At 28.9% G+C, this 14,329-nt stretch overlaps 1 protein-coding gene across 1 annotated transcript in view; it reads right to left on the bottom strand.

The window, feature by feature from the left end:
* Positions 1 to 13,982, bottom strand: part of Wdr59 (WD repeat domain 59) — a 153,299-nt gene extending 139,317 nt beyond the window's left edge. Inside the window, exon 1 of the mRNA XM_075356849.1 lies at positions 13,615 to 13,982. Coding sequence (XP_075212964.1) covers positions 13,615 to 13,668 — 54 coding nt within the window. The 5' untranslated portion in view covers positions 13,669 to 13,982. The remainder of the gene's footprint in view (positions 1 to 13,614) is intronic.
* Positions 13,983 to 14,329: the final 347 nt, after the last annotated feature.

Raw genomic sequence — 14,329 nt, 5'->3', positions numbered from 1 at the left:
ACTGTACAAACAGTATTTTTTATGGCAATGGTTTGAAATACATACTGAAAAAATAAAAAAATGTTAAAAACTGGATTAAAAGTAAGGTTTAAATGTTGATTTCATAGCATTAATTTTTTTTTTAATTTTCATGAATATGATAACATTCTTTGACTATATCCTATAAATTACACTGGGTATATGCACATTAAAAGACAAACATGTAATGAAAGTTACACAATTCAATTTTTATGCCTAAAATCAATTCAAAGTTACAGCATTCTGCAATCAGGAATTTATGGTTTTCTTTTACAGTAAAAATATTATTTACTCTTCAAACAGATTTCTTTTGTAAGTTTAGAATCACTTTAACTGCATAAGAAACAATACCATTAGTAAATTAATAGCATGCATGAAGAAGCACCAACCACATTTTTTCATTCTCTTTCCTAATTAAAAGGAGATACATCATAACAGAACATATTTATAGAGGTGTACATCAGCCTTTCATTTTAAAGATTGGTTCAAATTCTCATAAGGCAATGCAATTTCACACACAAAAATTCACTTCCTAATTCAAAAAAGCAACTATTTTCAGGGAATAAAACTTTTTGTTAAAACCAAATAAAAAAAAACACACCATACAACTATTTTAGGTCACAAAATGTAGATTTGTGTTTCTTTCTCAGCGAGGCAACATAAATTTCTATACATCTGGAGAGTTAACAGACATGCTATAATTTATAATAAAGAAAAAGTAATAATTGAATGGCTGCAATTTATCAGCCAAATGGAGATGTAGAGAGAAATGAGTGTGCTAAAACCAATACTAAGTAAATGGCTAACAAGTATTAGTAAGAAATGCAAATATTGAAGAAATACTTTATGCTTTACAATCTATCTCCTATTACACGCACCAGAAGATTTTCACATCTTTTATATATTTCACAACCAAGACTGTGGAAAGCGGTGAACATTGCAAGAGCAGCAATTGCATTCATTCTACGTAACATGTACACATTACCATCTGATCATATTAATGCACAAAATTAAAAAATGTAAAAACAATCCCAGTTCCATGGTCATATTAAAATTTTTGATGAATTACACTATACAAGAAATAGATTTGTCAATTTTCAAAATGCTCATGCTTGTGTACTAACAACAATTGGAAGATAATCCAATTTGAAATTGAATATGGATGTGATTTATGGATGAAGATGCACCTTTAAATAACACATTCAACAACTATAGATTAGACAAAATGAACCAGAAAAATAGCCACCACGATCTCCCATCAGACTATTTCCTTTAGGGTTAGATGACATTGTTGGTTTATTCCACACATACTGGCAAAAAAAAGAACTTAGAAATTACATCATTGAAGCTGAAGCAACTGTTAAGAATAGTCGTGATATTTTAAGATATGCTTGAGAAGAATGGATTTGTCACATAAACAACTAATTTGAATGTATATTGGTAGTAACTTTAATCATAAATAAATATTTTCGTAAAATCATTCAGAGATAAAATTTATTAAAATAATAATTCACTTTTTCAGATGTTATTTCTTATTCTATTTTATGTATTTTGAGATCAGCAGTTATTTTTTTACACAACTATTTAGTATTATAAAGATTTTTATTCTGTTTAAAGTAGTTACCCAAGAAAATAACCACTTTTGTAGGTTTTATTCAATCTCCTACAGAAGAAATTTAATATATAGTCGGAAAGAAACATAGTGAAAAAAACCTCTCAAAGTAATTCAATCTATTCTTAAGTTATGAAGCAATACTCAACTGATAAAAAGCATTTATGAATTTCATTTTCCTCTGAATCTAAAACAACTACTTTACTATTTCAATTTTTTTACAAATATACAGTGATGTAAAAGTCTTACGAACTGTGCAACTGTTTAAACGGATTGAGCAAATAAAAAATGTGTAAGTGAATAGCCTCAGAAGTATAAAATTAATTTTTTAACACTAGTAATCAACTAAAGATTTTTTATTTACGACAAGTTCCTAAATGTATGGCAAACCATTCTAAAGAATGGTTTTATATATATATATTAGAATTTTGATAGCTGTGATAAAGAAGAAAAAACTTTTTTATGCTAGAGAAAGAAGAGATAAATATTTTAACAGCTAAAACATTAATTAATACAGAGAAAAAAATGCTTTTTCTTTAAGTATTAATCAACTTTTTTTTTTCAGTGTCTACATTTATGTTTTAAGACAATTTATGTGCATAATATAACATTTTATCACTTTTAAATGGCATCAACAACTATGGTGGCCATTAGCCATGAATAACAAGGTAATTGACTTTCTACAAATATAAAGACAAAGACATAAAATATTTTTATTTATAACAATATAAATATTCTTCTATTTAAGTAGAAAGAAGAGTCTAATAATTTTAACATTTATTTTCTAACTATTGTTACAGTTAAAATATTTTTCTAAAATGGTCAATCCATTTGAAGTGACAAAGGGTGGTTGCTTGACCAATTCAAAAAAACATGAAACTTACCCACTTGTTTCCTACATGTCTCAGGACCTTAAAAAACTTTTTTTTAATTTGTTATTTAAGCAGTTTACCTGTGGCGGCCATTTTTGTTATGGTGTGCACACCTATTTTTGTGACTGTAAGGATTTACTTAAAAAATCATAACTAAAAACCTACCTATTTTCTCAAGGTAAAAGACTGGTTTATTTACCTACCTTTCTTCTTTTTATGAGAAAATTACCAATAAAGTTGAACATGAAAAACAGTGAAATTTCACTTTTGGTAATATTTTTCAGGAGGCGGGGATGGTATATACAGTTTGAATTATTTTTTTTATTATGTAGGTATATGTTAGTAGTTTTAACATAAACAATATTAATGGTGCTATACTTACCCCTAATTCTTTATGAATATTTGGAAACTAATTTTTAAAAAGAAATCCACATATTGGCTTCAAATAATTCTGATGGGGCTGGTGATAAAATCTCAAATTTGCACAACTTGCAGTGTTTTTGTAGATGTTTGACACATAAAAAAATTTCTTGTGTATTGTACTAATAAAAAGTTATAGCCTCTCAAAAATCATGAAAAACCTGTTTAAAGCGATACCATTTTGACTCACTAAAAAAGTGCTCTAAGGGGATTTCTTGTCTTCTTGGCACTTTAATATTTTTATACTTATTACTATAGTTGAAATAGACTTGTTTGAACCGTTCAACTGCAGTTTATGTTATAACAGGCGCTTGAAGTCATTTCCAGTCATCAGGAAAATTCATGTTGCAACAACTTTTCATTTGTTGTTCAAGATTAGATAAAAAGCTTCTATTAGGTCGACAGACAAACCACAGTTCACCCTTTTGTGTTCGATTTCAAGGAAAATTATGTATTACAACATAAAAGTGTTTGTATTTTAAGTGATCACTTGAAGCATGATACAGCAATACTTTATTCTTTCAAAAACTTTTAACAGACCATATCAAGAAAATACATCAGAACATTTAAAAACTCATCTATTTTACTGATTGTGCTTCAAGTCAGCATAAAAATAAGACTCTGACCTTGAAGCTAACTGGCACTTCTCTGGATCATCCCATGGGAAAAGCGCCTGTGATTGTCTGGGAGGAACAACCACACCATCACATTTGTATGGTTTTATGGCAAAGGTCATTTGACAGTCAGAAACTAAACGTGATGAAATGTATTCATTTTATAATCACAAGCTGAAAAACATTAAGTATTTTTTTTATTAAATCAGATGAGTTAGCTAAGATTTCAGAAACTCTAAAAAACTGTTTTGACTGCTATGAAAGAATTGTTGGTACTAGACGCTACCACAAGTATGTTCCTGTGTCAGAAGGCATTGTAAGATGTTACTTTACTTCAGACTCCAAGGACTATGAAGACCATCCTGTGTCAAGAACTGTACCACTTTCACTTAAGGAAAAAGACTCTGCTCGTGTATGACGATCAGTGGTGGATAGGAAAAATAGTAGATATTAGCCTCGAAAATGACAATGTGCAGGTTCATTTTTCTACCCAGCTGGACCACGTACATCATTTCAAAAGTTTCAACAGGACAAAGTGTGGGTACTGATCTGCAGTAAGTAAAGTCCTGAACCCGCCGGGTTGGTCTAGTGGTTAACGCGTCTTCCCAAATCAGCTGATTTGAAAGTCGAGAGTTACAGCGTTCAAGTCCTAGTAAAGCCAGTTATTTTTACACGGATTTTAATACTAGATCGTGGATACCGGTGTTCTTTGGTTGTTGGGTTTCAATTAACCACACATCTCAGGAATGGTCGAACTGAGAATGTACAAGACTACATTTCATTTACACTCTACATATCATCCTCATTCATCCTCTGAAGAATTATCTAAAAACGGTAGTTACCGGAGGCTAAACAGGAAAAAAGAAAGAAGTAAGTAAAGTCCTGAGAAAGTTGACATCACTTGAGCTAACTACAGTGACAGGTCGTTCTCACACAATTTCAAGAGAATTATCAAAAGAGATATTACAGCTGTTGGTTAACCACACTAAATAATAAACTTTTATTGCTACAAAAACAGGCCATTTCATTGAAGAATTAAAATTTTGCTACAATTTATTCTTTCTTCGATACTGTTTACAAAAAAAAAAACCAATATAAAAATAAAAATGAATTCTTGAAAACACATGTAGGTTACTCATTGAAATCTCAGTCTGGGTAAGCTTCACAAGCATTTTCGAGTCAAAATTGTATTAGGTTACTGGTATTGTTAAGTTATCATTAAATTATGACCTATCATTAATAATTAAAAAAAAACTATTTTAAAAATACTGAAAACGGCAACTTCAACAACATAGGGGCTAAATATAAAAAATGTAAAGTGCAAAGAAGACAAGAAACCCCCTCAGATCACTTATTTAGAGAGTCAAAACAGTATCGCTTTAAACATTTTTATTTGCCATAAAAATCTACAAAAACACTGTAAGTTGTGCAAATTTGAGATTTTTATCACCAGCTCCAACAGAGTTATTAGAAGCCAAAATGTGAATTTAAAAAAAAACAAAATAGTTTTAAGAAATTCATTAAACTTTAGGAGTAAGTATATCACCATTAATATTATTTATGGTAAAACTACTACTAACTTATACCTACATATAAAAAAATAATTCAAACTGTGTATGCCATTCCTCCCTCTTGAAAAATATTACCAAAAGTGAAATTTAATTGTTTTTCATGTTCAACTTTAATGGTAATTTTCTCCTAGAAAGAAGAGAGGTAGGAAAGTAAACCAATCTTTTACCTTGAGAAAATATGATTAAATTGCTTTTTGTTTCATCCTTCCAGGACCAATACTTTGTTAGTTATTTTTTTCCATAAATCCTTGTAATCATAAAAATTAGTGTGCACACCATAAAAAAAATGCCACCACAGGTAAACTACTTAAATAAAGAATTTAAGTAAATAGTTTTACGTTTCTGAAACATGTAGGAAACAAGTGGGTTAGTTAACATTTTTTTTTAATTAGTCAAGCAACCAGCTTTGTTTTTGGGACACTTCAAATTGATTGACCCAAAAAGAAGATAAAATCAATCTACATTCACCACTTATATAAGTCAATAATTTGGGCCATCAAATATTCAAATGTGTTTGACCTACATACCATCTACTTGTGTATATACATTTGTTTTTATTTTAAAAGTTTTAATCTTTAAATATGTAACTTTTATGTTTGCTTTAATTACATTTTTACATTTTAATTATGACTTTGTTAATTTTAATTAATTGATCTTTGTAATTTTAAACAATTTTTAAAATTTTTAATTTAAATAAAAGGTTTTAAATTTTTGTGTGGTTTTAATGAAGTTAAATTTAATTTAAAAATTTTAAAATATTGAATTAGTTTAAAAATATTTTAACATAAAATTATAAGTGAAGGGCGGTGGTATTTTGTCATGGATTGCGGGTTTTTGATGGTTCTATAATATATATATATAATGTATGCAGCTGATGATGCAAATCAAATTTCCAAAAGGACTTCTGTTACATAATGAAATAAGGTAAATCATTCATTTCTAATTGTTAATTATAGCTAATAGTCGTTAATTGTTCTGTACTTAGGGTTGATCTATTAAACACAGACACACCCTAATCCAGAGTTATTTTAATTATATATAGTTATATACAATATTAATATAATTAATTATATTTACATAAACACATATTTCTGGGTTTTGTATTAATTAGTGAACCAATCTCATTTGCTCCAATTAAAACATGAAGAAATACTTAACTTATGATTATGTTAAAATGAATCAAAACCTCAGTTACAATGTGTGAATAACAAATGGAAGGAAAAATTATAGCCTTTCACTGAAAAACCACAATTTATCAAACACAAAGCCGCTAAAGAGGTATGTATATTAAATGAGATTTTTTTCATACAATTCCTAGGTGTGAAGTTTCTGTTAAGGAATATTCAAAACAAAGAATTACATAAATGATATTGACAGGAAAGGATTACACTTTTAAAGAAATATGAAATTACAAAATTATTTAATCAATTTAACATAGTCTGAATTGAGAAAGAATGTGACAATGACAGATTAAAATCATCAACACTGGATCAACTTATGCTAAAGCTTTCACTGCATTAAGAGACTTCACTAGATTATCACTAGTATGAGTGTCAATCTGAAACACTTAATTAAGAAAAAAAAAATGTTGCAACAGCAAAATGTAATTAAGAAGAAGCAATGCAGCACAAATTTAGTGACTATTTCAAGTAACTTTTCAGTCACAAAAAAAATTATGGCCTACTTAAAAGTATGTTTTTAATGTTATTAAAACATTTTTATGTAGCCTATCACTGAAAGGGGATGATGAGTAATAAAGACAACAAAACAGCAAAAAACACTGTTCCTTCTAACCATTAACAATGTATCCAAAAATACTGATGTTATGTAGTTTTCTCAGATTATAAAAATAACTAAACTCATTAAAATGAAGAATGAATATATTGATAATTAATAATAGTTAATTACAAATGATAAACAATTCAAATACATTAACAATTCACTTTTACTTTATTTTACTCCTGCTAATGGAAGTTATTTATAAATCTTGCAATTTTTGATAACAAACTTTACTAACATAACTTAGTGCCTCTGCCACTATTTATTGAATAGAACTGATAAGTTCTCATTCATCTTTGGTGTGATGTTGTGTCCTCTTCCAGTAACTGACAGGAAATCTCTGAAGGCATGAGAATCTTTAAAATATTTTCCAGTTGAACCCATGTTTGATTATCTCTCAATGATTTCTTGAATGAAGTACCAGGAAAAAAGTGCATTCGATAATCCTCTTCATTTTCATGTATTTTAATTTCAATGACTTCGCCTAATCACCACTTGCCACCATATATGCAGCAGACATAATTTTTACATTTTGGCTTTGGTAAACTTATAAAGCAATCAGAAATACTTATGTCCTTGTGAACCAATACTAACGTAGATGTTTCTGATTCAGAGGTCACCCGGACTTTCAGAATACATTTCTGACATGTTGGAATGTAACTGTGAAAAGTTCTTGCTTCTGGGACTGTTGTGATTACCTGATAATGAGAACTGAGATATTCTTCAGCTCTTAAACATCTTTTTAGAGCAGAAAATAAATGTGATATTTTTAATATTGTTTGCAATAACAGTCACAGTCCTTTTTACAGTTCCACCAATACTATCACATGGTCCTTTTCCATGGTATGAGGCAAAATGCCATTCACCTATGATTTCAAACTCTTCTTGATGGTAGCACAAATTTATGAAATTTTTTTGAAAAACTTTTTGAAAAAACTCAGTTTTTATACTGGGCTGAGGAACCATCAGAAAAAAACTGTTCAACTTGTGGTAACTGTTTTTACTTTATTTATAACTTGCTTTTGGAAGCAGAAGAAAGATCTAATATTGAGCTTCAAGTACTCACTAATCACACAGTAAATTTGGCTTCGTAATTTTCCTTCTTTTTTAGAATATATGATAAATGGATGTACTGTGCATAAGTCTTTGACCAGTGATATGACTGGATTTCATCCTGTATCACAAAAGTAAAGTTTTGAGAGAAGTCTCCCATTACAATATATTCACCCTCCAAGTTTTCCTTTTTAATGTTGAGGAAATTAGCTTGTTTCTTTGCAAAAAAATGATTTAAATGTTCAATAAATTTACCTTAAGTAATCTTGTTACGGAAGAATTTGAGTAGTTAGTTGACAATGGTCAACAGAAACCCACTGTTTGAAGATAATTTCAGAATAAAAATCATCCCAGCTTTCTTGCAGTAATCTGAGCACTTCAATAGAGTCTGGACATTTTTCACACTATGACAGCATCCATGTTTCATTTTCTTATCATATACCATGGTTAAAAGGAGAATTTTATAATCAAATCTCAGTTTTAGAGTAGGTAACATATGTTTTACATTTTGGTGGGTGACACACACAAACAGAATGAGTACCTGACCCACCCCAGCCAGAACACAAAATTTAGGCCTTAAATCAGCAAATTTTGAAAAACCAGTTTTTAGATTGGCTTTTCTTTGAAAACTGTGTATAATTCTTTAAAGTTACGTAAGGTAAGCCTTTTTTAAATATTAATTTTCTTCCTGTCAGCTTTTCTTACAGACACAATCCTTCTTGCCTGGCATCATTCGGCTGTGCTCATATTCTGGTAAAAATCTTGGACACATTTTCATCAATTATGTGACTGGGTTTTTTTAACAATTTGTGACAAAATTTCACTTGTTTTAACTAATTGTTTGCACTGACGAGCTAAATACTGACTAACACTACTCATTTTGAATTTTTTAAATGCTCCAGCTGCTTGGTAATAAACTTAAAATAAAATACTAATTTTTTCCTGGGTTGATGTATCTGTTTTCATTTTATCCTTTATTTTAATGATTAATTCTTCATATTCCCTACCTAAATCAGCATACTTCTGTGGTACTAAACTGGATTCTTCTGTAGAAATATTTAAATCAAAGAAATCATTTTAATTTACTGGTAACTGACTCGGCTATTTTTATAACTTAATTTTTTAAAATTGGTTCCTTTGCGCTGCTTGATAATTTTTTAACCTTTATGTGTGGTGGTGGGGGGAGGGGATACCAAGTATCATCTTGTGGTTTTTCTATTTTGTTTAAGCATTTTGTACACAGTGCTCTGCCTGGAATTAATTTTAAATTTGGATTGCCTGTTGAAAATGTCAAAGATATTTCTTAACCAGTTTAGTGTGACACCTAAATGGGTCAGAGCAACTTTTCCCATTAAAAAAAATATTTATCTAAATATTCAGTTTTATGAAAAGTACAGATATTTTCTGTTTCAGTACATCCAATTCTTAAAGATATCAATGCTATTTGCTGTTTAACAAACTCTAAAATATTGTTCAATACTGAAGATCTATTATAAGGCAATTTGTGACACTGTTTCAGTGTAAATGCCAATTGAACACTACATAATCTGTTTTTATAAAATGCAAGGGTTCTTACAATAACAAAACAGTTAGTATAAATTATAAAACTACCAATTGCACCTAACTTTGTCATTCCCAGTTTCTTTACAGCTAAAATACAAATTTCTCTAATTAATAAAATTAAAAATAAAAGATATCACATAAAAGAGTAGTTCACTGCTAATAAAATTATTTTATAAGCAAGTGTACATTACCTAACCACAATATTAACATTAGCAACAATAGAACATATCACATTGAAATCAGCCTTCTACAATGTTTACATTCAGGGTAACGGAAATATTCATGTCCACGCATGTCTATTCACTTTCGTGTTTAAACATGAATTTGTGTATATGAGTCATAATCTAAGTAAACTATCTAGAATATAGGCGGCTACCTCATTATAAACACATAAAAAATTTTTATATAGTAGGCCTACATTATTATCTGAAAAAATACATGCTGTGAATTTTTTGGATATATTGTTTACGATTAGAAGGAACAGTGTTTTTATCTTTCATTGGCTTCATTAAACATCAACCCTTTTGAGTAATAAAATAAATTTTATATGGTTTTAAAGTACCTAAGAAGTACTTACTGCTGTAAACATTTCAGATTTTTGTCACCTGTCCCACATATGGTTTTTGGACCCCAAAAGTGAGGCATTTTGAAAATCTTACAATTTGGTGGCCATTTTTTTTAATGAAGGACACTCAGTAACAGTTCAATTTTTTTTTTATAAGTACTACTAGTACCTAAGCCATTCATTATTTATTTTGGACCCAAAATTTGAAAAAAAGGCAATTTGTATATGTAATTTCAGTAAATATTACAAGATTTAGTTATGTAACAAGATGAATTTCCATCTTTACTCTTTCCAAAAAGCCCTTTTTGATCTCTGTAGGATGTAAATTAAGAATACTACAGCTCACGGAAAAAGTGATGAAAATGACTGATTTTTACCTGTTGGCAAGTTAGAAAATAGTCTATTATTCAAGAAAAAAGTTTTTTAAAAATATAAATAAATATCATTTGGCCACTACAAGGTGGGTAATTATCACATACAAAGTATCGAAATCAAAAATAGTAATGCAATAGAATTTTTGAAAATTTGTTGAATTAAAATGGAATACTCCATTAACAATAGTAGTCATAATTTGAGTAATTTAATGTTACCTAATTTTGTAAAATTTCAAGTAACCTAAGGTGAAGACTAATAAGGATGAAAACTACATCACCAAACACTCATTCTATTTAATAACTTCTTTTCAAGTAACAAGCTAAATAGTAATTATTATTATTACCACATCTTTTCTCCTAATTTCATTGACTATGGTATGATACCATCAAGATAACTTTTCAAAAAAAAAAATCTGACTGCAAGAAAACCATCATACCTCCACCAAACTGTAATGTGTTAAACATCAGGTTTGGTAGTGGCCAAACTCCTGTAACCCCTTCCTCAGACCATTTTAAAATTTATTTGGGGAAGAGCTGAAACAGATATCTGAACAATACTTTTTAAAGATATGGTTCTATCTTCAGAAATAACTAAAAACCTACAACAGGTTATCAAACATTTTTTACTTCTGGCAGCAAGTATCACAAAATCTTGACTTCTTGGGCTAGGCATCCTTTATTCCCATGCCTCAATAATTATATACATTGATACATTATGACAATCAAACCATTCTTTTTCAATAAATGTTCACCTTCACGGAGAAGTAAAAATCCCAATGCAGTCAAAAAGGTTAAGGTAACAAGCCCAATTCCGCAATTAACAAAAATTGTAAAATACATAAACCATTTTTCAAAAGATGTACTGTTACCTTCAAGAATAGTAAAAAGGTCATAGGTTTTTTACACTGGTCCTTTGACAATCAGGGCTAATAATTAAAAGAAATGCTACTTAATTAAAAACCTAAAACATTTGGAATTTAACCTGTTCCTTTTTTATGTCTTTCAAGGACTAGCAAAAATTTTATGGCATTGAAAGTTTGAGTCACCAACTGTCCACTTAGGTGCCCTAGAACCCTTTGTTAAGAAAAATTTAAATGATGTGTAAAATACAGATTTTTTTTCTAAACACATTCTACCACAAATGATACATAAAAAATTTTCATAGCATCAAGGTTACCTTAACATCTTTAATGATTTTCTAAGTGCACTTCCAGGATCTCTTCAATTAAAAAAAAAACTGATACAATAAACCTCATAACTATTTATTTGTACCAGTTAATTTTATGTGACGCTAAACAAACTGTAAGGATCATTAAAGAACCAGCAGAACTAGCTTTAATAATACATTTATGAGAAGTTAATAATGGTGTAAATATATTGCTACTTTATTTTTTTAATACAAAACATTGGCGGGGGAATTTCCCCATTTAATAATTACTTTAGTTTTATCATAAAACAAAATAAAATGTTAAAATCAACACACAGAACTGACATTAACACTGGTTGATATGAATATTTTAAAATTTCAAAAAGGACTCTGACACCTTCTTCATTTTACATACTAATTATTTTATTTTTTAATTGTTCAATTTGTTTTGCAAAAAATTATGCAAAGAAAATTAAGGTATTGGTTTGTAACAACTGTAAGAAATATTTTTGACCAAATTATTTTCTTTGCATAAAAAAGTTAATCAAAATTATATTTTGGTATTAAGGTTTTATACAGAAAATATTTATGACATTAAATTAATATCAATTAATGTATATCAAGGTATGGCGATAGTAAACAACATCTCATAGGACACTTAAGACAAATGTATATTTAAATGGAAATATAGTCACTTACGAATAGTCAGTTACTTATAGAATCACTTACGCAGAGCGCCATCAGTCATCTTCAACATCTGGCAAGTTAGTTTAGACTAAAACATCTGACTCTGATAAGATTAACTAATCTTATAAGATTAGTTTATGATTTATTTTGCAGTTCTGAATTTATGTTAATCTTCACTTTTTCTGTCATTATATAATCATGTCAGTATGGAAAAATTTGATGTTGATCAAGTAATTATTTGCTATTACCAAAAATGGGTAAAATTTCACAATTTCTTCCAAATTTAAGGTGAATAAGTCCACATCCCTTTTGGAACTACCAGATTGCTGTGTAATAATCTTCTACGTGTTTAGTATTCCAGCTACTTAGTATATACCATCAATTGCTTTCCTTGCTCTGGTAATTAACATTTAAGAATATAAAATCTTGAAATTTAACTCTTAAGTATATAATACAATGGTTATGAGCAGAGTTGTAATAATCTTATACTTCTGAATTATAAACCAAATGTGAAATTGTTAGCTTTACTTGCCTGAATGTGGGCATAAAACAGCCAAGCTATAGCTAAAATTATGCTCTTACTACATAAATTTGTAATATTAGTATAATACTACTATCTTAGGAGTAATATTAATATATTAACCCTAACTGCTAGAATAAAATAAATTACACTTCAAAGAATATTAATAATCAAAACTACAGTTCTTTTTTGCATGTCTTAAAAAACCAGTACTTTTCACAAATATTTAAACGAACTATGTTGTTTCAACAAGTAGTGTTTAACTTACGTATCTGTAAATATTAGTTAAAGAAGACATTAAAAAAATAAAATGAAGTAAACATGAATTTCACAAATAACTAGTCGAGATTAACTACAGGTAAAACTCGCAAAGTAAATGCAAATAAAAATATTGTTGTTAATGTTCGGCACTAAAGATTTACGAAAAAAGGTAACTGTAAGTGAGCTAATAAATCTTACTTATAGAAACTATGGATAAAAATCATATACAAAGATAACAGTTATCTTTATTTATGCAAATATGAGTTTTTTTAACGTAAGGTATGTTAAATCATTTACATACGAAGATGAGAGGAACGGGTACCAATAAACAAGTCTGTTCTTGCACAATTACGTTTCTTCAATATTTCGACAATGTTATACAGGATTTCTCTCAAGTTAACAAAAAATTATTATGTTTCAACGGAGTACATCAGTTATAAAACTTAACCTAAAAAAGTTTCATTCGTTTAAAAATCTTCATAAAGTACAAATCACACGAGTATTATGTTTAATAGTCTGAATAAATAACAGATAAGAAGACGTACAAAAACTGCTTACCTGTAAATCTCTGTGTTCAGCTACAATAAATTCACTACTCCACCTTGTCGCCATTTTTATTAAAATACGTAAAACACGCAAACAATAATAATACAAAAAATAAATTATATAAACAGGAACTACTGAATCATCTCATTGTATTTCCAAGAAACCGCTAACTCCTTTCATTCACATTCAAGGATTTCATAGAGCAATTATCATTAGCATTTTACTAAACGTTAATAACTGCCTAAAACAAGAATCATAAAACTTTGTAACAAAAACTCTGTTTTTTTAACATATCAACGTAGTTCTAGTCAACACATATAATCTCAGCAAAGCCACAAAAGTTTTCAAACGACACATTCCATGACACCTCTCTCCCCGTAACTTCAATTCCGCTAGTTGCCAATATTCTAGACACAACAGTAATGCCAGTATAATCATCGTTAAACAACTGAAGGTAAAAATTTATAATTTTATTAGAACCGCTTCCCAACACTAAAAAAAATTAAATTAATGAAAAAATGAATTATATCAAAATATCTAGTGTGTATTTCAACATGAAGTTTGTTTACAGATTATATATTTCCACCCAGCAGTTTTATTTATTCCCTGGTTCTACAAATTGGCGGTAATAATAATTCAAATTTAAATGAAATATTGGTAACCGCAATCAATTTTCAATGTATTTTCACTATCAGTAATAACTATATTTATAAACATATATTAAATT

The sequence above is a fragment of the Lycorma delicatula genome, chromosome 2 (genome assembly GCF_047948215.1).
Source record: "Lycorma delicatula isolate Av1 chromosome 2, ASM4794821v1, whole genome shotgun sequence".
NCBI lineage: Eukaryota > Metazoa > Arthropoda > Insecta > Hemiptera > Fulgoridae > Lycorma > Lycorma delicatula.
The sequence above is the reverse complement of the archived record's forward strand: the minus strand, read 5'-3'. Positions and strand labels throughout refer to the sequence as shown.